At 43.2% G+C, this 24,037-nt stretch overlaps 1 protein-coding gene and 1 long non-coding RNA gene across 3 annotated transcripts; one reads left to right on the top strand and one right to left on the bottom strand.

Moving 5' to 3' along the window:
* Window positions 1–480: 480 nt before the first annotated feature.
* On the bottom strand, window positions 481–3,453 carry LOC127357019 (uncharacterized). Its single transcript, XR_007882094.1, has 2 exons — window positions 1,427–3,453; window positions 481–716 (listed from the first exon to the last, which is right to left on the bottom strand). It is a non-coding gene; the product is annotated as an uncharacterized LOC127357019 (long non-coding RNA).
* Window positions 3,454–3,476: 23 nt separating this feature from the next.
* On the top strand, window positions 3,477–24,037 carry btbd7 (BTB (POZ) domain containing 7). 2 transcript variants are annotated; one of them, XM_051389151.1, is made up of 12 exons: window positions 3,477–3,573; window positions 3,728–3,810; window positions 9,541–9,768; window positions 11,575–12,717; window positions 17,178–17,386; window positions 18,022–18,097; window positions 18,530–18,690; window positions 18,805–18,948; window positions 19,410–19,599; window positions 19,777–19,955; window positions 20,192–20,596; window positions 20,737–24,037. In XM_051389151.1, the coding sequence occupies exons 3-12, from the start codon at window positions 9,687–9,689 to the stop codon at window positions 21,508–21,510; spliced, it is 3,363 nt and encodes a 1,120-aa protein (XP_051245111.1). In that variant the 5' UTR covers window positions 3,477–3,573; window positions 3,728–3,810; window positions 9,541–9,686; the 3' UTR covers window positions 21,511–24,037. The 2 variants fall into 2 exon arrangements, with proteins under 2 accessions (XP_051245111.1, XP_051245103.1); XM_051389143.1 differs by having other exon boundaries at window positions 3,478–3,810.

The following is a 24,037-nucleotide window of genomic DNA, read 5'->3' on the forward strand; positions in this document are numbered from 1 at the left end:
ATTTGTTTGCATATTTTAGGAAATTTAGATTTTTCCTTTGTTGTTGTCAATACTCCCTATTTCTGGTAACATAGCGAGGTGATATTAATCCAGATTATCACCTGAAGGCCATAAGGATAAAACATCCATATGTCACTTTTTTTAATCTATAAATGCACTTAAATCAGCCACTCTTGTGATAAATGGAGCATATTTTTTTTTAATTCTGAATCCTTTACTGGGAGCAAACTGCAACTGGAAGATAAACAGACTTCAGGGTCTGAAGTACTGACAGACCCCTCCCATTATAGTTTGTGCCAAGAACTGTTGGACTGTTTCCATCTTATCTCCAGCTGATTGGGAGCAACATCCTGTCACTGCAGTCAGAACCTGGAATGACCCATGTGCTTGGTACTACAGTTTATCCTGCTCCTCAAAGTGTGATCAGGCAAATATTATGTATTTTACAAACGTTAGAAATAAAACATACCACAGCAGATATCATGTCAAAGTCTTTATACATTTTATCATCAAGTTGCACTTCCCTTTACAACATTTTACACACTGGAAAGATCTACACTTAATAACAGTGTATGGGAGTCTTTCTGAATGCAGAGTTCTTGCGGAAGTCCCAGTCAAGGCGGTGGTCTCTGCCGATACTCTGGGATGTGATGCAAGATCCATCCAGCCGGGCCCAAGAGAGTCCCAGCAAACACACATAAGGCAAAGACAGATTGCTGTAAAACAGTCCATGAGAACATAAACATAAATGCTTGGTTAATAGACATGTTCTTTGGAATGAAACAACTTTATGAAGGATGATATTTAGTGCACACAGTGTATCATAGCTCCCAAACCTCTCCTGTCATCAGCTACAGCTTGGATGCAGAGGATCGAACACCTGTTTCTACAACAGAGGGGTTCCAATCTCAGTGACTCATCATCATTTATATCTATTGAGCATGATATTCCCCCTGTCCCTCTGCACTTTGGTATTTCTAACCTGAGCCAGGCTTTGCAAAAGCCCCTGTGAATGTCCCTGAGGACAGATCAGCAGATTTATAGTGGCATAAACACCGACCGCTATGTTGCAGTTCCATCATGGGATCCCTTTACAGAGGCCAGAGCTTCACACTCACTTATGGATAAGAAATGAATAAAACATCTCTCCCACTCTGCCGGCTGAGGAACACAGTTCGCTTGAATTCATCGCATTAGGGGCAATACAGTGAAGTATCACAGATACTGACTTCCCAAGACTGACTTTGCTGCACAGTTGTGTGCCAACATGGTCTTCATAATTGCATTAGTTTAGCACCTAGTTAGCACAGGTTAAAAACATTACTAGAGTCCCTGTTGTTGTCGTACATTCTGATAGAGCCAAACAACCTGGCATGTTCATTGCACTTCTATAAAAACAACAAGTTACAAAGATATTGAGTCCTACCACTGTCCCGATCCTTTCCTTTGGTGGCTTGCTGTAGATGGTTGACTTGTGAGTTTGCTGAATGGCTTTCATCAACCTGGACCGGGTCAGTGTGGGTCTCCTAAGGGCAGAGAACATCTTTCTGCTCACACTGTCACTCTCCTCTACTGTATGGAAATGCTTCTGTGGAAATGTCTCCTCATATCCTGTGAGATACTTACAGATAGTCACTACTTTCATCTAATTCCCACCACGGTTCCTGGGAGGAGTTACTTCCACGGGCCAAAGACAATCATGTAAACATACTGACCAATTCTCACAGGATAAGAAATCTGGCCTCGTCTGTGAGACTTCAGGTTAAAATGAGCTGAATAGAAAAAACTCTTGTGACAAAATAGTGATTCTACATTATAATAAAGTCTCAATTGCAGTTATAGTGTAAGCTGAAGTATTACCTAAGTTATTGACAGCCACTAACCCATCACTCATATCATGAAGAAACAAGTAAAATCTGCCAAGACAGCAGATTCGAACTATTAAACAAATGTGATGTGTCCTTATCTGGCATATTTATTTATCTAAAAATATCAGATTTGTGCATAAACTCAAGTCAGATTTGTGCAAATAAAGATGATAAAGACGTTTATATAATATTTTATTTATTGCTGGAAATAAAAATGCCAAAGTTGTAAGCTGAATTGTTCTGGGAATAAACAATGACGTGCATTCCAGATAAATAATTGTTTGTATTGTTTTTTTAAGAGTTATCAACCTGAACACTAGTCTTTTATCATCTTATTATCTACAATAACACCTTTTATATACCCTTAATATAAACATAGGGTCATCAGTTCTCTTAATTAATGACATATATTTCCCTTACTCTCCCCCCAAATTTGGGGAGAGGCTGCTTGAATAAACCAAAGTACTTAAGCTACTTAATTATTGATGTAAGAGCAGATGAGCATAAACAACATTTAAGGCTTGTCATCACACTTTAATGTTATTATGACTCAGGGGCTTTTCAGTGTCTAAGGGGCTTTGTAAATTTATAAAATCCAGGTATCCTGTTTATAACAAATCTGCAAAAACCTTAGATTAAGATTAAAAATAAAAGCTATAATGTACAGTATGTGCCAAAAAGGTTTTGGCCTGCATTAGATGTATTGTGTCGCCCTCAACAGGTGGCCAAGAGAACTTCAATCAGATAAATTGCAACCAAACTTTTAGCCCTGAAGGATTTACTAAGATAACAGACTAACTTTTGAAATAATGACTTCTGTTACAATTGATCCTGTAGCTTCAGCGAGAAACTCTCATATTACATTTTACTATAACTATTATACCAATTCAAACAGTGGGTAGCGGGGCCCCTCAGCTGCATATAACCTACATAGATTACATGATTCAACACACATTTTAATACATTTAAATTCGTGATATAAATCATAGTAAAGTCAGGTAGATACACTTCTATAGAGGTAAAAGTTGATGAATAATAAGAAATAGGATGTTTCATTGGGGAATGATGCGTATTTTTATTAGCTCTGGACCGTACGGACTCTGGCTCTTTACATAGCCCTTTACAAAATTACTGACATTACAATCAAAGGTAAAACCTACACAGGAAGGTAATAAGATGTCTTGAGATGTACGTAACCCACTTTATCCCCACTGTCACAATCACACCGCTAGAGGTCGCTCGCAAACATGTTATTGCACAGGCTGCTCGGAGTACTGACGGGCCTCTTGACCAGTCGGCGTAAAGCATTGAACCTGTCAAACTCACCAAAATACAGGAAACAAGATTATTGTCGCTTTCAAACTAAAGACGCTACAGAGCTGCAGGACGTGCTTACCGTGTCTAATGACGGGTATTTCCACGATTTCCCAACAGATGTTTGTTGAAATGAATTAAGTTAGAATACCGAACATGTGATTGGATCAGCTTTTATCTGATATATCATTGTGCAAATGCAAAAGTGTACAATTCCGAGGTTTTATTGTGAAAGTCATTACCGGAAGCGCCGTTTGTAACTCTCGCTAGCTTGAGAGGGGTTGCGTTGGGATAGGCCATAACAACCACCCAACAAGGCGTTGTGCTACTATGGGGAAATACCGAACCGAACCGAGAATAAAAACGGTTTGGGTTTAGTTTTTTAGTCGAGGTAAATGCTGCAAATTCACCGGAAAGTCGACGCAAGTGGCGATTATTGTTAAATTACGGATCAAATGTGGACGTTGACGTCGAGCCGTGCGTAATGAGCAGAGTTGGAAAAAGAAGGTGTTGAGCTGCATTTTTTCTCTCTCTCCCTCTGCCAGGGACAACTTGGGTCGGAGTACTGCTCGAACTACGAGACGATACGAAGGAAAAAAATGATGCCCACGAAGCTCTCCACTTCCCGGTAAATGTGTTTTTTAAACGCTCGCTTTTTCAACAGTTGCATCGCATCCTGCTCGAAGTAAAAATTGCTGTTTCCGATGGGGGTAAAGTCAAAGCGACACAGCGGAGATAGCTTACCCTAGCCTCTTAGGATATGCTACTAATTACAGGGCTGTGCTGAATATGACTCCTCTCGCTAGGCTGTCGGGAAATATTTGGACGCTACTTCCCATTTTTTAATCAGCCGAGACAAACAACCTAAGTTGGTTTATGCTCTTACAGACACTTTTAAACCCAGGGCTTCCGCTGAGCAGCGATAGCCCACCAGCAGCCCAAAGAGCAACAATAGCTCCGCGTTAACGTAAGGCTAACAAAGCCATCGCCAAAATGATTGATTTCTTTATGCAAGGGTTGTGGGATGATGAACACTTATTCCTTCTCTGTGAGGCTGGATCGATAGAAAAGTTCGGGATGGAAAGTGCTTTTTTTTTTTTTTTTTTTTTTTACTTTGAGGATCAACCTACATGTTGCTGTTTATTGCCTCTGTGTCAGATAGTTGTTGATCGGTTGTGCTATGGCAACAATGTGGCCTGTCGTCTATTGCAATCAATAACCTACTTGTGGATAAAGGTTTATTGTCGTACTAAAGTCGTATAGTAATTTCCAGTAGTCAAATGATATCCAGTATAAATGTAGAGGTCTATAATTGCGGAGATGTGCAGGTATCCTCTTTGCAATTTATAGGTATCCTGTCTTGTTCGGGGTCTGCATTATCATCATGCCTAACCCACCCAAACAATCCTTTTTGTGTTGCTATCCCAAGAGGCTTCTCTGCCGATGTATGTGATATTTGCTGGTGTCACCACCTATTTAAGTGCCGAGGAGCCATATGCACACTGTGATAATCCTGTGGTAATCTCACTGAAATTCTGGTGAGACTCAGCATTCTTCACACCCTGCCTTCCTCTCAAAGTGTGTGAGTGTCTTTTCTGCCTTTTCATTTTTTTGGGGGGGGATGTTCGTTCACTACACATCTTCAGCATAAAGGTTTGTCATTTTACCAGGTGAAGTATTTGTGTCAGTGCTCCAGGGTCCGATAATAACATGTAATTATTGGAGTTACATGCTCAGAAGTCCATGACATGGCATGAAAGGCGGTGAGCTTGCAAGTACTTGCAGCAGAGTAACTGCGACTGAGCCGGACTTTGGCCTGAACGCTGTTTACTCTGGCCAGTTGGATGGAGAACTCAACAAGGAGCATTGACAACTCACTTAAAATAAGCACTTATTGTTTCCTGGGCTGCCATTCATTCCATTGAGACTGGCTGCCGGGCTGTGTTTGTATAGCCATTAGTGTGTGCACACTTAACATTTCTTTATTGAGAAGATGGCCCTGTCCGGGGTTGTTTTGCAAGCTGAACTAGAGCTTGTCATTCATCCGTTCATCCGTTGTCACTTTAAGTACCATCGTGTTTTCACCCACAGGCCAAGAGGAAAAGATCATGTTGATGATTTATGTGCGATATCCACCTTTTGGTTAGTGTGCCATGGCCTCCGGAGCAAATAAATTACAATCAGCTGACAACATAGCCCGTGAAATGTCAAATATGCAGCAGTACGGTTCATATCGTTGGTTGACACAGGCTAATCCAGAGGCTGCCCACCATGAGTCATCATTGTGGGGACTTTTGTTCCCTCTGTCCGTCTCTGTCATTTCAGTGTGTTGCTCTTTCTAGCCTGTTCTGATTCCTGTAGTTTCCTGTAGCTCTCCTGGCAGAGCCTGTAATCAGTCGAATGGCCTGATTAACTGCTATACTGATTGACCTGATTGGCAAAAACACTGCAGAGGTAAGCAGTCTGCTCTTCCACTGAATTCCCTCTCTCTCCGCTGTCATTTCAGACAAAAAATGACATCATTATTATTTTTGAGGAGGTAATTTATGCTGTTTTCTTTCCACCTGCGATGCGTATTCCACTTGCACATCCTCCTGTATGATGTGTGCAGACACATCAATACCGTGGAGGTCACTCTAGTAGAAAGTTCTGGTTCCTGCTCACTGCTGCATTGCTTAATATGACCCTTTTAGATTGCCTGTGATTGTATCAAATATCCAATGAGTCAAACAGTCTATAATTACTCTCTGAAGCAGTATTTCTGTCCAGCTTGGTTAGCAAAGCACATTATGGCCAACTCTCCCCACAGGTCATTTAACAGCTTTTGTGACAGCAAACTTTCTTTTTTACTTATATCCTCCCAAACATATTAGAAACTGCAATTATGACAAGGGATTAGTTGACTTAATTTGATTGTGTTTTTTTTATTTTAATTGGACAAGGCCTGCAGCTTTCTTTTTCTTTGTATGTGAGTCAAGAAAGTAATTTATCTACATTTCTTCGGCGATCAGTGTTATGGGACTTCATGAGATAATGCCCACAATGGGCTAATAAAAATTCCCTGTTGAAGAAATTATATTGCAGAGCTTTGACACATCTATAGAGCACTTTGCAGCTACCATGTCATTTTAGACAGGAAAGTGTTTGGAGGATGTATTTTGCTGTTTCTAGAGTTTCTGCCCTTTCATGTAGACCTGACTGTTACTGGCACAATGATTGCTCTTCTTCAGAAGATTAGGGCCTGTGTCATTGAGGCTAACAACAAAGATTACTATCAAAAGGTGGTGATTTTATCATTTTATTCATACGATACTTGGTGGGACCAACGGAGAACACAGCACTTAGATTTCTTTGTACCGGAAATGTGAATTTCTTAATCATCTGCTACACTGCCCAAGTAATTCTTCACATCACTTTTGATTGTTGGAGTCTTGTCATGCCAGTGTGGCTTCATTACCGCTGTCACTTTGATTCAAAATGTTGGATTTGTGCGTTACATTAGCAGAACTTTGGTTAAAACCTGCACTGAAATAATAAAAACATGCTGTTGAAATTTGGGGTCGCTGACTGGAAAGGAAACCCAGATACCTTCTGCTTCCCTTTTTATCCAACCATGATGAGGAAAGCCACATAAATGATTGATAAAGTGCCTTGACTGTCATTTGAATAATACATCACCTGCACAACACCTGTTCTTGCGCCAAGCATTTTTGTATGGTAATGTTTTGTGGGAGACTGGGGTTCTGTCTTTTAAACCTCCGCACGTGGCTGATTTAAATAAAATAAAATGATGCAAACCACGAACGGAGGCAAGGTGAGCAGTTTGAAAGGCTGCGTATGTTTGTATGTGGAGAGAGAGAGAGAGAGAGAGAGAGAGAGAGAGACGTGGGGGCAGGGAGTGTCTGCTGTCACCTCTCATTAGGGACGTATAGTCCAGCTCGGCCGGCGTCTGCCTTCCCCCCCTCGTCTGTGGCACTGCCCTCCTCTGCTCCCAGCCCGAGCACAACAGAGCAGCACACTGTCTCAGTCTAAAGTGCAGAAAAGTGTCTTAATGTTCGACATCAGAGAGATTATGGCAGAGATGCTTCTTATTGAATGGCGTGAGTCAGGTCTCAAGGAAATAGCTGTCCTAAATTATGCTTTTAGAATTCTGCACTGCAGCTGAAGTTAAATTTGGTTCACTCATTTGAATGAGTTAAAGCTGTGAGTTTGCCTAGCTGAGAGTCAGCGTATTGTTCAATTGATGTGTTGGTTGCTTTGTTTTATACTGCCTCTGCTGTGCTCCTTTGAGGACCACCCCCCTAAACCACCTTCTTTTGTAAACAAGACAGTATATATCTCAGGGGCTTCCTCCTCTCTCCTACATATTCAAATTCAATTTCTAATTTTGTCCAAATGAATTCCCTGTGAAGATGGGGCTTATTTAAAGCAGTCTAATGAAATAAAGATCAACCAACATTTTTATTGGGTGTGCTCCAGTGTGACTGCTTGGTGAGTATTTGTGTGCGTGGAGTAAGAGGCTGTGGTTTTCCATTGAACCCTTGGGAGGCTGTGGAGTGCTGCTCTACAGGGGCAGACACAATGATTTATTAGTATGGTAGGCAGGAAAAACTAGCAGGCTGAGATAAAACGGATCTCCATCACTCTCCAGTTCTCCGTCTGGTCTTGCATAAAAGTGAGACGAAATGTGTATATATACAGTCCATATGACTGTTTTTATAAATATTGATTTATTTAGAAGTACAGAGCAATGAGAAGGACTTTTCCAAGTCTCTTAATAATGTTTATAAAAGGATATAAATTGTAAGTGTCATGGAAAATTGAGAAGTTGTTGTTGATCTACTTGCTGGTAGAAATGAAGCCAGATATACTCAGGTTGTAATTAATAGACTGATGGGTTGAATATGTGCTTAATTAACGCGGTGCCCTGTTTTCTGTTTGATTGTAGCCAGTGATGATACAAAGGATGGGGCAAAAAAATTACAGAGGGCGCCTTGACTGGTGCCATAGCTGGCAAGAGTAGGTGGAGGAAAATGGAGCTATTCGCAGAACTTTGCTCGTCTCTCATTTTCTGTCTTAGATTTATGTTTGTGTGACAGAACCATATCAGTTACCAACCACTTAAATAATCTGATCAAGGTATATGTAATTTTATATCACAATGTGTGTATAAATGCATTTGTCACAGAGGACTTTTTGACTTGTCATGGTAAGAAAAGTGCAGGTGTTACTAATAACATTAACAATGGCTCTGTTCTATTGAAGTGTCTGAGTGAGCAAGCATGCACAATGCCAGGACCTTGAAACTGATGCAAATGTGTGATTCAGCCATCATTCATTTTATTATTTACGTCTAAATTGTTAAAATATCTTCTGTGAAAAAGGTGTGTCTAGAAATTATTAATGGCATAGCCAGATAGAAATGTCTGTTCTTGGCTTATCCAATTAATATTAATTAGTATTAAGCAACTGCTGTATAAATGGCATGGCAAAATCTCAGACGGTCGTTTGTGTTGTCATATTTCCCTCCTCTATGTCACATAATTCACTAGGAATGCATTCACATGAGACACTTCCCATCAACACTGCTGTTAAGCACTGAAAGCTATCATAGCAATGATGCAGTGCTTAGTCAGACTATACTGACGTGAACTAAATAGAGATCCAAAGTTTGAAACCCGCTTAGAGATACTTCAATAGAAATTATATGAGAATGTAATACTAAGCTTCTCGGCTGTAATTGATATGACCTTGGTCAATGAATTTTCACTGAAACTACAGTTTAATTATACACTGCACAAATATATCCACACTGAGCTGGAAAAACATCCAAATTATTCATTAGACTACAAATGTTTAAACTATTAAAATGGTTAAGATGAGCAGCGGCGGAGTGGGTTGTATCTCCTTCCGAAAATCACCGTACATCTGCATTAGGTTTATTGTTGACTGCCTGTCAGTGTTTCCTGAGGGCCGAGCAGAGGGAGGCTCTGTTAACCTAAGTCACCGTTGAAGATTATAGATAGAAGCCTGAACACAGTCTTATGATAATGACTGCCACTCTAAAAAAAGAGAAAATTTCAGGCCTGTAAAATTGCCACGGCAGCAATGATTCATGATTGCACTGAAATCAATGTGCCTGACACAGTGTGATAGATAGTAATAGATGTCCCTCCCTGTTCAGCTTCCTTAACATTGACGCCCCTGGCCATTCATTATCTTTGACCAAACAGTCCAAACTCATCATGTTGTAATCCCTGTGAGATGTTAGTCAGCAACATTTAAAAAGGCATTCACTCTTTGACTTAAATATCTCTCCTACTGTTCTTTCTGTCCTCTTTCATCTTCCTCCTCCCAGGCATGGCAGGCTCGGCCCCGGGCTCTGAGGACGCTTCAGAGGATCCGTGGCTGACCCACGACTGAGGATCGAGAGGAATACGTTGTCTGAGCAGAATGACTCAGCAAGAGGGGGGACCCCCAAATAGCAAGTGAAGAGAAGTGAGGATGGGTGCCAATGGATCCAGCTATCCACACTCATGCTCCCCACGCATAGGGGGAAATGCACAGGCGCAGCAGACTTTTATAGGTATGTATTTTATCTGTGGTTTAATTAAGAGTGTTGTGATCAGTTGCACAGTTAACACAAAATCAGCTCTGGTGGATTATTCTGTATTTTTTCAGCTAGCAAATGATAAAATAACATCACTTTCCCATTCTTTTTTTGAGCTGAAGTGAAATGTTAAAGCTGTATTCCTGAACCCACTTTGGCACTGTGCATCCCTGCTGTAAGCACAATGGGGATCTAGCATGGCCAAACTCACACTTTAGATTAACCTGCTTCCATGACAACTAATGGTGCAAGAGGTGAATATACTTTTGAGCACAAGAGTGCTTGAACCGTACCATCGTCTCAATAGACACAAAGACATTAAAAGCAATTTACATCTGCAGTGCATCTACTTTTCTGTGCCATATGGATTTTATGCAAAGAAACTTTTTGTCCAATCGTGGGCGGTCAACCAAAATCACATTATGTATTTGCTGTCAGAGTTTAAAAGTAACTTCTACCAAAAAAAGTACCAGCCTTGCAGTCTTGCTCTTCTTAGCTTTGTTGTTACTATGTGCTTGTGGTGTGATGTGATTATGATAGGGCTGCTGGCTATCAGACAGGATGGGAGCTAATCTCATGATTCTTGCCCCTGTGACCAGCTATAGGCTGCTTGTTGGACTGTCACATTTTTCTACTGAATGGCATGACAGCTACAGTGTGAGACCTTTGGATTTTGTTCCAATTTCAGCAGATGTCATTGTCAGAGAACATTGTTATTGTTACATTGTTATACCACAGCTAGCATATTTCTGTAAAACGGACACATAGGTTCTGTTAGTTTATGTATGTTACTTGTATACATGATTGCACTCTGTATTGCTTATATTTAAGTAGCGTTTTTGATTGGTTGTCTATTATGAGGGATGTTAGGAGACCTATTTGTTACTCCTAAATTATAAACAATTTGTCTTTATGGTTTATGGTCCTTCCCTGCTTCCCCTCAGTTGCCAGAGAGTTTGGAGAACTGCTTCGGAGATGAATTTAAATAAATCTGTCCTTAACAAAAAAAAATTTTTGAAATGACTTCGCCTCTGAGGTTTTTGTAGACGTCTTCCTGAAAGCGAAAGTATTGTTAAAGGAGCCAAATTAGCTCTGAAGCCCCTGAGACCTCTGAAGTTTACTCTGAGCTCTATCTGCTTGGTTGAGCTGGCCTGGGCCACAGATGATTCACAGTGTTAGAATGATTACTATTTGGGTCACACTGATGGACGCTGAGAGAAGGGCAGGCAGAAAGGATCTCCTTGGCAGAGCTTCCTCTGACGTACGAGTCCTGTCTTTCAAGCCAAAGACAACTGCTATTTAGTGTAATTGATTGGGCCCAAGTACGCGAATGGACTGAAGTTCATTCAGAAGTACAAAGCAGGACAAAGTCTTCTATGAGCTAATTGGTTCTCAGTCTGAGAGGAAACATGGTTTGGTCTGAAAGAAAACAAAATAAAGAGATTCTGTCTGGGGTTTTTTTTTTTTTCTGCTGTCGATCTAGATCCAAGTGCTTTGGTAGTTGGATCAGGATAGTGTGTGCTTGGCCTGACGGAGCTGGCCACACCACAGGGGTGCTAGAGGCAGTTTGTGTTTCTGGCAGTCTGGCCTCAAGAGTGAACTAGTATTGGGGTTAGGAAATGAATGTCTCACCAAAATACTATTTTTCAGGAAATATTTAAGAAAAACTCTCATAGTTATTCAAGAAAATTCAAGAGGTTTCTTATTTAATATCCAGTATATCTTAGGATTTTTTTACTACTACTTTTTATGAATCTAACCTGCATTGTGTGTTCATTCCAGGGACGTCGTCCTACTCTCAGCAGGGATATGGCTGGGAGTCTAAACTATACAGCCTGGAGCATGGCCATGAGAGGCCCACGGACCGGAAGAAGAAGAGCCTTGGTCTGGCGACCCTCAAGCGGAGGTTCATCAAAAGGAGGAAGTCCAGCCGCTCAGCAGATCATGCGCGGCAGATGCGGGAGCTTTTGTCAGGGTGGGATGTCCGAGACACAAATGCTCTGGTGGAGGAATATGAGGGCACAGCAGCCCTCAAGGAGCTGAGCTTTCAGGCCAGCCTGGCACGTGCTGAGGCACCCAGCTTGCAGCGGGATCTGGCTGCGCTCTACCAGCATAAGTACTGCACTGATGTGGACCTCATCTTCCAGGGTACTTGCTTCCCAGCTCACAGAGCCATCCTTGCTGCCCGCTGCCCCTTTTTTAAGACTCTGCTGTCCTCATCTCCGGGCTATGGTGCAGAGGTTCTCATGGACATTGAGACAGCAGGCATTGATGTGCCCATGTTCTCTGCCCTACTTCACTACCTGTACACTGGGGAGTTTGGGGTGGGCGGAGCAGAAGATACCAGGCTGCAGAATGTGGATGTACTGGTGCAACTCAGTGAGGAGTTTGGTACACCCAACTCCCTGGAGGCTGATATGAAGGGCTTGTTTGACTACATGTGTTACTACGATGCTCTGCTCAGCTTCTCCACAGACTCTGAGATGATCGAGAGCTGCAATGAGCGAGGGGCTGTGGCTGCCGCACCAACTGGGGGCTCAGGAGGCAGCGGGTGCCCCGGGACCCCAGATGAGGACCTTAGGGCTCATAAAGCTATCCTCTCAGCACGATCCCCTTTCTTTAGAAACCTTTTGCAGAGGCGCATTCGCACGGGAGAGGAAATGACAGAGCGCACATTGCAGACACCCACCCGCATAGTTCTGGATGAGTCCATCATCCCACGTAAATACGTGCAGGTTATTCTCCACTGCATGTACACAGATGTTGTGGAGCTTGGGCTGGTGCTGCGGGGCAGCCCCTCAGCGGGAAGCCTTGGGGAGGTGCAAGCCCTGGTGTCTGGGGGCCGTGGAGCCAGTACACGCACTGAGGAGGCCATGGAGCTGTACCACATCGCTCTGTTCTTGGAGTTCAGTATGCTGGCTCAAGGTTAGTCATAATCACACACATATTTGTATTTAAATTTAGGACAATAAAAGATTAATAATGGTTCAATAAATGCGATACATTTGTTTAATTGTCCAGCTCCGCTTTTGAGCCTCATGATTTAGTTTGGTTACATTCCTCAATGTGTTCACTAAAAAATGTCTCAGCTAGGACAAATAGTTTTAAATCCTCAATCCCGTCTGTGATAATATAGTTGGATAGCATTTACTATGAATTTCAAAGTTAATTTGTCAGTCCATGCTGTCAAAATTATAGTGTCGGTTTCAGTGGATTCAATAAAATGAGTTATATTTTGTTATATCTGGCTGATTTTTGGTGAATTAATGCCTCACAAGACTCGGACCCATTTTAACCTCTCCTTCCATGCATTCAAATTATGGGTTTCACACTCGTTTAAATATTCTACCCTTTCTTTTAAAATACATTGTGCATATGTTGGCATATGTGCAATATGGCTGTGTAGACCAGTCAAGTGTTAAACAGCTTGGCTGACTGCGATGATTGTTAGAGCTGCGGCTGCCAGTAACAGATTGATATAGGCTGGAGGGTTTGTCTGTGTCTCCAGGGGCAGACAGCTTACTCTCTGATACATGCGGTACATCTGAGCTTCTGTCAGCAACTCGTCACTGGTCGTCTACTTCGTCACTGGTTTATCTTTTCTCAGATGATGCTGTCTTTTTGACTCTTGCCTCTGTGTCAGAATGACTCCAGTAACATGCTGAAGGTTACAGCCATGGTCTAGACTGGCACATTTGAGCGCTGTCCTGTTTCAAACACACCTTAAATCAGAAAACCTTCTGTGATATCCAATACTTGAAGCAGTCTATTTCAACTGCACACAAAACAGACTGCATTTGGCCTGCCTGTCATGACTGTGTGAATCCAGAGAGGTTGTATGACTCAACAGTTATCATATCCTATAACCATCTTATCTTTCATGGAGCCACGATGATGGGAATTAGTTTGTCAAATACTGAAATGGTGATATATGCATTAAACGATTTAAGCGTACAATTTCACTGCCTCAGGCTGTGTAATGAAATCAAAACTGTATTATATCCAATTTAAAACACCAAGTTAAAATAATATTCAACATATTCAAAATATACTCCGTATAGTTTGTTGTGGCTCGAAAAACACTTCACTGAAGCTGTTTTACAGTAAAAGCTCTCTAGTGACACATCCTTGCTTTTTGTGCCTTGCTTTCATCAGATTATCTGTGGCTGAAAGGCTTTTATTGTGAAGCAGCTGCAGACACAACATACTCAGAAGAGTTGGAGCATCTGTGTATGCTATGATAATACACAGATTTATAAAAATTCACTACAAATGTATAGTATCAGTAAGTGTATATTGCAGCTCTTTAAAAAATCTTCTAGTGCAAATTCACACTGAAATACAATATTTAGTACAAATTTAGTACATCATGAAATTTCCGTGTGTGGGTTTGACTATTTAAGCTTGAAAATGACAACAAAAAGCTATACGGACAACTTCAGACATTTCTGGGACACAATACACAACATAAGCAAGCCTGTGTAAAATCCTTCAAAAGCGCAGGATTAGTTGTGGGAAGTTGCTGAATTTACTGTATTGATTGGAGGGCCAAGAATCAATCACCTTTTTAAGACCTGTGCAGTGATTTGAATAGCGCAGTACACTCATACCATACACACAGCTGGTTGGACACCACCTCCCACCCCTCGAGCTCTAGTGTCACTCTCAGGGTCATTGTGGCAGCTTAAGCTGCGACAGGCAAATAGTGTCATCCCCACACACCCATCACCTCCTCTTCCTTCCCATCCCCCCTCTCAGCAACCCCCTACTCTTGGGTATTTTTATCCCCTCTCTTCCCTCTCCCACTGTGCTGCACCACTCTAATCAGTTCCCATGAAACCTCAATGTGGAATGTGGTGAGATGGTCGAGGTTGACCCGGTGTCATTTTATCCCAAGTCCCTCTCTAGTTGTCTATTTTGCAACATCCTGTTATTACCCTTTGGAGAGCTCGCTTTTATGCCATTTCTCACACTTATTTAAAAACAATTGTACACACTCCAAAGTGACAAACCGTCCCGGCTTCTGTGAATTGATTACGAATTGAGAAATTAGTCTGAATCCATCCCACCACGGGAGACTTCAGAAGCTTTCACGTCTCTTCAGAAGTCAGCAGAGAGGCTTATGTCAGGGGTTTCATATGCGGATAGTCCTCTCATTTGTCACACTGTCTCCTGTGCTCCTTAACTGCTGCCCCTCTGGCTGTGTGAGGTTTTGGCCTATAGTGGCTTTCTGTGGTGCAGTTGAGCTCTGTCATTTGTCCTTATTAATTCTCGAGATCTGTATCCCTTTATGACTTCATCTCACTCAAATAGCAACCAATATTAAAAGCCTTATTAATTTTTCAAGTGCACCACAGAGATAATAATCAGTTGGTGTGGTTTCAGCATGTGCACTGTTATACCTCCATGCTCACTGAATGACCAGTGCTTTCATCACCCTATCTTGCATTTGGAGTGTGTTTGACTGAAGTCCCAGTCCTTGAGTGATCATAAGACATAATTTACATCCACAGGCTTGTTTACAGGCCATTGAGTGCAGTTGATGTTTTAAGTGGCTCTGGAGACTGCATGCTCCATAAACACAGAGCTTCAAATAATAACAGCAAGACAAAATGCATACGTCCTTAGTGTAGTGTAGAGCTGGCTATTGCTGTCCCTGCTGTTGTGTTGATATTCTTGTCAGTCGGCTAAGCTCCAGTGAATGTGGTGTACCACCCGTGGAGAGAAGGGGAGACGGGTTAGTATTAGATATAATGCTGATTCTAATCTCCAGCTCATAATAAAAGTGCTGTGTTTTAAAAGACTGGCTGTCGCTGTGAATTCTAATGGGCTAACACAGAGCAGAGCTGTTTGCTTTCCTGTGCACTGGTCCCAAATAGGGAATTGTCTGCCTTTGTGCATGTGTGCCTGGGTGTCTCCTTTTAGGAGAGGGCAAAGATGCAAAGGTGAAAGACTGATGTGAGCGAAAGCACTTTTTCTACGAAGACAGACAGCACGGGGACAAGTGGTGGAAACAGGAGGCACAGATGTTGGGAATCCATTCCCTCTTTCAGTCTGTTTATAACAGATAAAAAAGGCAAAGTGCCTGGGTCCACATTTCACATGTCTTCTTAACGATGCAAGATTTCCACCCTTCGTTTAAAACACTGCGGGTGTCTGATTTGCATTTCTCTAACTTGCTATTACAACTCTAGACTCACAAAAGGGGAAGTGCATCATAAGTGCTTGTGTATGTGTATGTGCATGTACATTATTGTGTGTGTGTGTGTGTGTGTGTGTGTGTGTGTGTTTGTGTGGGTGTGTGTATGTATTCATCTTAAATGTGTGAGTTGTGCTTGGACAGATATAAAGCTGAAGTTTCAAAAGCATCGCTGGAGCCATCTCTCTCAAGTCTGGTGTCCAGTTTCCCAGAGTGGATGTCCAAAGTGGTGGTTTTGGGGGGGCGGAAATGCAGCTTAGATCTTCTAGTTTAAGATAAGAGTTTCCCAGAGGAGCGTCGCTACTGGCCAGCCAAGAGCTGATGGACAGGACGGCCTGGAATGAGGAAGTTGGCTAGCTTGTGTTTCACTTCAGAGCAGCTCTAACTGGAAGTCAGTCAGTCTGGCTTTATCTCCATGGATGTCTGTTTTGTATTGAACATTATTGATCAGAGAGAGGCTGAGAATAAGAGACTCTGACGCTCTGGTGTGTTGGCATTCGGCATAGATAGCTTGACCTAGCCAATCATATGTTAATCTGAGTGAATGTTAGGGGGTTTAATTCTGCCTAAATGGATCCCTCTTAGAATAAGTTTGAGTGCTAGTGTTGGCTGAAATTTCATAACTTAGCCCTTTTTTAAAAATGGCTAGAGCAGCAGGTACATAATTCCCTAAGCTTTCTGTGGCTTTTTAATGCATTTTTGATTTATGCACCCAAGTGTTTACACATTTGCAAAGTGTGTGTGCTCGTGCACTGGCAGCACATTTTCTCAGGCTGCTGTGTTTACTCATCACAGTTAAGAGGAGGCAGCTTGAGACTGAAACACATCAAGGTATCAAAGGCATTTCTGTGGGTTGGTGTGTTACAGAGTTAAACCACTGCCTGCTGTTCTGGTATGTGCTCTGATTTAGGAAACGCAGCAAGGAGGATGTGGGGGCTAAGCAGGGGAGACTCCCTGGGTCAGTAATTACGAGTCAAAACTACTGAAGGCAGTGGCTGCAGAATTACCTCTTATATTATAATAATCATTCAGTTAAATAATATTCAATTGTAGTTCTTTTCTTTTAGCTTTTGTTGTAGTATTATATTGCTGGGCTTAACTTGTTTTTAGAACATGATAACATTCGTGCCATAGAGAGAGACCTGATTGAATATCAACGTATGAATTGCTTGTCTATCTCTCCCAGGCTGTGAGGACATTGTTGTGGAAAGCCTCTCTCTGGACTCACTCGTCCCCATCCTCAAGTGGAGCTCTCAGCCATACGGCTCCAAGTGGGTCCACAGGCAAGCCATGCACTTCCTCTGCGAGGAGTTCAGTCAGGTTGTCACCTCAGATGTTCTCTACGAGCTTAGCAAGGAGCACCTTCTCAGTGCAATTCAGTCTGACTACCTACAGGTAAGGAAACAGAGCATCACCTCTCAACATGTTGTCACTCTTAATGACATCTCACAATGTGTAAGATACATTTTCTGGTGTGAAGTATAAGTAATGGGTGCCTGACTTGTTCACAATGATATATTGGTGAAAATACAGCAAATACACACAGATGCATTAACACAAGCTCTGTCTTAACCACACACTAAATGCGTGCGCGCGCACACACACACACACACACACACACACACACACACACACACACACACACACACACACACACACACACACACACCAATGACACTCAGGGTCTCCAGAGTTGAGTAACAGCATTCCCTGGAGATATCCCTTCAAACCCAGAACCTAATCAAAGCTGAGCTGTCATTTGCACTGCCAAGCTAGTCTGGCATCAGACCAGATGGTTGAGGTGAAGTGTTGTAATCGAACAACATAAACAAACCAACCAGGCCTGAGCTTTGCTGGGACACCGCCTGAACATATTGCATTTTCACCTCATCCTCATTTAACTGCTTCCCCCGTTTTGTCCTCGACAATATCAAACCTTGTCCTAATAATACTTTTGTGTCTTTCTTTCACCCTGCCCTATATCTCTCTCTCTGTCTTTCTCTTTCTCTGTATCTTGGTCTCATTCACAGGCGAGTGAACAGGACATTCTCAAGTATGTTGTTAAGTGGGGCGAGCAGCAGCTTATTAAGAGGATGGCGGACAGGGGTAAGATAATACAGTCTATAATTACCCTCTAAGCAGCCCCCCTAATGGCTGTGAGGAAATTACCCACTTACCAGGGCCTCCAAAATACACTTAAAAGCATTACAAAAAGGAGCCAAACTTTACCAAGGTCAGCAAGAAGTGGCTTCCATAGTGATGGGCATGTTATAGTGTTCTCTGACCTAGTACGCATTTGTCTTCGGTAGGGTTTATGGTCAAGTCATGATATTGTAAGGTCTAGCAACCTGCTTTAGGAAGCTAAACCGGACGGCAGGCAATGCAGTATTTATCCATAATTTGTTAAATTGAAATTGCCTGAACAATGTGAAATATAGCCAGCAGCTTAAAAGCATTATCATTGTTACTTCAATAGTCATGGTTATATGCATTATATTAAAAAGCTGCTAATGGCCATCCTTGTCCTAATTTACCCAGAACCCAACCTGTTGAGTGGCACAGCCCACAGCGTAAACAAGCGGGGAGTGAAAAGGAGAGACCTTGATGTGGAGGAGCTAAAGGAGATCCTGTCTCCCCTCTTGCCCTTCATCCGAACTGAGCACATCTTACCTCCCAACAGTGACGTCCTCACTGACGCGGTCAGTAGTCCTTGTCTGCCTTTTCTCAGCTGCTGTGTGCGTATCAGCAGACACCTGAGTCATTGTGACCTTCATAAACTAAGCATTGATACACATTCTTCACCCTGTCCACAGCTTAAAAGGGGGTTGATAAGCACCCCTCCTTCAGACATGCTGCCCACAGCTGAGGGGGGAAAAGCCAATGCCTGGTTAAGGCAGAAGAACGCTGGCATCTATGTGCGCCCCCGCCTCTTCTCTCCTTATGTGGAAGAGGCTAAGGTATGGCTCATTCACTTGTGATTAATGGAGCTTCCAGACAACGTAGAAAGCAGTGGATTATTTGTGTCCCATATAGCTATCATCAAAGAGGGAGGTTCTGTGAAGAGGACAGGCTAAACATTAAGAGCCTCAAATTTGTGGACCTGTTCATAGCTCAGACGTGCTAAAATAATCCATGCCCAGTTGTTTCTATGCATACTCACCATTTTTTAATAGTTGCCTCCATCATCCTGACTGAAATTCAATTTATGTCCATTTGCACACTTTTCCTAATAACTTATATGCCTTCCCAGGGCCATGAATATTTATGAACATATCCCTAGAGCAGAGAGAGTCATTATTAGATGAAGTGTCAATCAAGTGGAACTAATCTGCGAACCCTCTCAGTGTCCTTGAGTTGCACATAGGACTTTTATTTTTTGGAAGTTCTGTTCTAACTTGCCCTCTCCTGTCTACCTCAGTCTGTGCTTGATGAAATGATGGTGGAGCAGACGGACCTGGTGCGTTTGCGATTAGTGCGCATGTCCAACGTCCCAGACACACTCTACATGGTCAACAACGCTGTGCCTCAGTGCTGTCACATGATCAGTCACCAGCAAATGGCAAGCAACTCAACCACAGCTCCATCAGTTGTGGCCAACGAAATTCCAGGTATGAAAATTGTTGTGCAATGACCAGAAACCGGCACACATGTCAGCAAATATCCAAACTGCTCAAGTACCCTTAAACATAATCTGTGGCTGATTCTGAGATCTCCATGTGGGGTAAATTATATTAATATGACTGTGAAAAACTGATGTACGTGTTTGTATTGTGTGCATCTTTCAGTGCCTCAGCTGTCAGTGGTAAAGGAGATGATCCGGAGGCTGCAGGAACTGAGACACACAGAGCAGGTCCAGCGAGCATATGCCCTCAACTGTGGTGAAGGAGCCACCGTCAGCTATGAGTTGCAGTTGCGGGTGCTGAGGGAGTTTGGTCTGGCAGACGGAGCCACTGAGCTACTGCAGGTTAGCAGAAAGCAGAGTTTGTCCCCAGGGGTTAGAGGGGGATGAGATGGCTAAGGCTCGGATACTAACAGGGACAGTAAGGCTGAGGACACACAGACCCTGGTAATGCAGCAGACCTTGAACAACCCCAGGCAGATAAATCTTAAGAAAAACCTTAAAATAGGGTTTGCTTTGTCAACACCAGAGTTAATGTAAACTTATTTAGCTCCTGTGTTTTGTTTTGTTTTGTTTTTCAGAACCCATATAAGTTCTTCCCCGATGAACGTTTTGGAGATGAGAGTCCAATACTGGCTTTGCGCCAGGTGGGTCGGTGTCGGGTAAACAGCAGCCCAGCCATGGATAGCATGTTCACAGAGCTGGAAGGGGTAGCAGGCTTCCACCCTCCCCTACCTCCTCCACCTCCCCCATACCACCCTCCTGCCACACCCAGCCATGCTCAGCTCAAGGGTGCCTGGCGACCTCGTGTGCCCATGCCGACCCCCACCCGCTCCTTCTCCTATCCTTGCAACCGCACCCTGATCCAGCGCCATGCAGCGACCAAGCATGGCAGCTCAGACTACTCCTCTGTGCCCAGGCCCCAGCCCCCAGACTGCACCAACCCACAGGCTATGGGCCGAGCTTTACTTTTAGACCGGCAAGCGGTGAGTGCGTGTGTTACTTCCTAGAGTCCTTGTGCTACTTTTTTGTTTATTCAAATGCGGCCTTCATGGTTTGTACATGGGATCATGAATAGCTCGTTTGCCAGGTAACATCACACATTTGTCTCTGTTTTCTGATGCAGATGAGCATGGAGCCTGTTATGAGGGAGTTCATGCCTGACATCGCACTGGGTGTCTCAGTCATGTCCCTGAGGGAGCAGCACATGGAGATGGATAGGGAAGGCCCTCACAGCCCAATGGGCCCCCCAGGCCACCATCTGCCCCATGGGCCCTGCCCTTCAGTCCGTCTCAGCCACAGCCATGGGCCTGGACATGGCCACTCCTGTAAGAGGCACGCTCCTGAACCCAAGCTGGAGGCTCAAGCCGAGTTCCCTGACCTGTATGACTTCTCCTGCCGACCTGCGACCCCGACCTCCACTCACCCCCTGCCCTCCTTTGCAGGACCAGACCTCTACAGCCACAGCTGCACCCCCTCCAGCTCTTATCCACCCCCCTACATTTCTGACTCTCAGTCCCAGGGCCACCCGCAGGGACGGACTGCCCCAGACCCACTACGTCTGGATGTCCTCAGTATGACCTCTCAGAGGCATGATGGAGTCCTTGCCAGCCCCTCTGGGGCCCAGCCTAGGATGGGACACATCCCAAGGGGGCGATCAAATGAGACAGACCTGACTCATGGCTTAGGCCATTTACGGTCGCCCAGTGGGAACATGGACAGCTATGAGGAGAGGCACACAGGACCTAGAGATGCCCCGGAGGAGATGGTTGTATCTGGAGAATCATCAGGCCTGGTACCCCACCAGCAGCCTCACAGGAACAGTGTCAGTGAGGAGATCGCCAGAGACCGCAGGTCACCCAGCAAGCCTGACTACCCTTATAAGAAATCTGCACTTTAACCCCAGCTGAGGACCAGGGGGTTGAGTTAAGAAAAGGGAAAGCTTGATGAGTGGCTGTCCATCACAGTGGATGGCAAAGCACTAAATGTGTGCCTGCATATATATGTGTGTATGTGTGTGTTTGAGAGGAGCAGGGAGAAGGGGGGGTCGATGGTTGCTATTTATAGGATCTGTCCTTTTGTCCTACCTCTATCACACTGTGCTATCCATCACACAGTCAAAGTATGGAAAGAGTAAGAGCTGTGGGTTAATTGTTGATGCTTGTAATTGATCTTTGCAAGCCTGCCTAGTCCTGCTGGTTTAGAGGATGACTCAGGCTCTACTGGGATGGATAGGTTTCTTGAGTTTGATTGTAAAGAGAGGTTGGCTCTACGCTGTGTGAATCCTGCATGAGGAGGTCACAACACTAGATGTAGCTCAGTTATGAACTGAAGGTTTAACAAAGATTATATTCATAGGTTCTGTTGTCTCTTGATTATTTTCAGCATAGAATGGAGAGATGGCAGGATAGGAATCTCAATTTACACAAGCAAACAGTGGCACCCGGTCTGGGGCAGAGTATTGTGATAAAATCATATGTAAATTCATCTGGCTGTATTCTTTTCCTCCCATTATTTGTATTTCCATTTCTTCCTGTAGCATGCCTATAGCAACCCACCTGACTAGTTTTCCCCTTCTGGCCCTGGTTCTGCAGTGCTGATGAGTAATGGGCCAACGCTTGGTCACACAAAGCAGGAATTGGATCTCACAGGAAGTAGGTCATCAGAGCTCGTCATTCTCCTGTAACCCAGTCTGATAATTGTGTCAGGCTTTAACTATCACAGGCTCTGAGTGTCTAGCTTAGAGGCAGAAGCCTGGCGTTTTCAGAGAGGAGGGGTGGGGAGGATCGCGGGCAGGTTCATTACTGAGATACAGTGGGAAAATATAGGGGTGCCATGGCAACTGACGCACAGTGATCAACTGCTGGGGGTTTGTTGGTTTTTCAGCTGGAACAGGTGTGTGTGCGTGTGTCTGTGAGCGGGGATAACTTTGATACACACAGGTGTTTAGACAATCTCAGTACTGTACACTCCCATCTTTAGTCAGGTCTGTTTGTACATATCGGAGAGTGGCTGCACGCTAGAGCTCCCTTTTTGTTCTGTTTAATCCAATAGCATCAAGTAATCAAATCTAAAGCCTTAATCAGTGCTTGGAATATTCAGTTTTAGTTACCTTTATTCAATTAAGTATGATGTCATTATATACCCCCTGTTAATTGCTTATTTGACTGTTCACTGCGGACAATTCACTGCAGTTTTTCTGGGTGGTAGAGGTGGATTTCACTGAACCCAAATGCTAAAACCATGTATATACATCAGGCCTCCATCTCGCCACCTCATGGGAAATTGTGGCCCTGCATTGCAAGTGTCGATACTGTTAAATAAACTGTTAAAAAAGCCACAGCAGTTGTAGCTCCGGAACCCTGCAAGTGCACACATTAAAAGCCTGTTACAGCCAGCAGCTGGGATACAACCTCACATACGATTATTGTTGCACTGTAGGAGCCACCTGTCTGTCAGCTGAAGGGAAAAAGAACAAATGAATTTCGAACAAAAGGAATCTTATATTGAAGAGAAGTTGGCGATTGCTGGCTCATATCTCCAATGGAAATTGTATATAATGAATTGAGTTCCACTTGTTCTGATGAATTTTTAATGGTTTCTATCACATTTTAGTGGTCGTTGAAGGTTTGTGTTTTTACTGTAGTGGACAACACTGTGTACTTGTCTTTGTCATGAAATCTCACTAAGAATGTGTGGTATAAAACATAAAGATTGTGTCTCAGAATCTATTTTGTTCTTAAATGTTATGCATTAGGGCAGTTTGTTCAATGTTGTAGGTGGTGTGGATTACCATGTTTGTAGATGTTTTTTTTCCCCCCTATTTTCCTTTTACTTTCAAAGTGACAGGAATATGTAGAGGATCTGAAGACATTAGCTCTCAGCTTAGCAGTGATGAAGTTGCCAAACAGAAAAATCATTTTCCATCTAGGTTGCTTCATGGGGAAAAAATGCAAACTCCAGATTCCTCCCCATGTTCATGTTGGGTAGTTGTTTTATTTTCCAGGACAATGTTCCATTGAATAAAAGCCCTTGTTTTTGCTCTTTGCTGTAGAGAAGTCAGTGCCTTCCCCTGCCTGCGGCTGGGCTTTTATTGGAGAAGTGACTTTGATGTCTATGCAAGCTCTTTTCTACCAGCTTACCAGCCTGCATCAAATAATTCTCTGAAATCTCATGTAGCTCGTTTTGTGTAAATAGTGTTATTTAGCACCTTTTTGAAATTGAACCATCTGAAATGTGTGATTGCTTGTGTTGAATTAACAGGTACGTTGTACTTGTATGGTATTATAGAAAACATGTTTGTAGATTGATATTAAGTTGCATTTAGTTTCACTGAATCTATTTTTCTACTGTCGCCTCAAAAGGTGCATAACAGTGGTCAACTTGGGCATCCTCAAAATAAAGTGGTTTGATATTATGAAAATTCA

The sequence above is a fragment of the Dicentrarchus labrax genome, unplaced genomic scaffold, assembly GCF_905237075.1.
Source record: "Dicentrarchus labrax unplaced genomic scaffold, dlabrax2021, whole genome shotgun sequence".
NCBI lineage: Eukaryota > Metazoa > Chordata > Actinopteri > Moronidae > Dicentrarchus > Dicentrarchus labrax.

What these genes read in the sequence shown, in the direction of transcription:
- btbd7 (XM_051389151.1), top strand. Translation starts at nt 9,687, where the DNA reads ATGGGTGCCAATGGATCCAGCTATCCACACTCATGCTCCCCACGCATA. An exon ending in GTTCAGTATGCTGGCTCAAG is followed by an intron (nt 12,718 to 17,177) that starts GTTAGTCATAAT and finishes TATCTCTCCCAG; the next exon opens with GCTGTGAGGACATTGTTGTG. An exon ending in TAAGAGGATGGCGGACAGGG is followed by an intron (nt 18,098 to 18,529) that starts GTAAGATAATAC and finishes TAATTTACCCAG; the next exon opens with AACCCAACCTGTTGAGTGGC.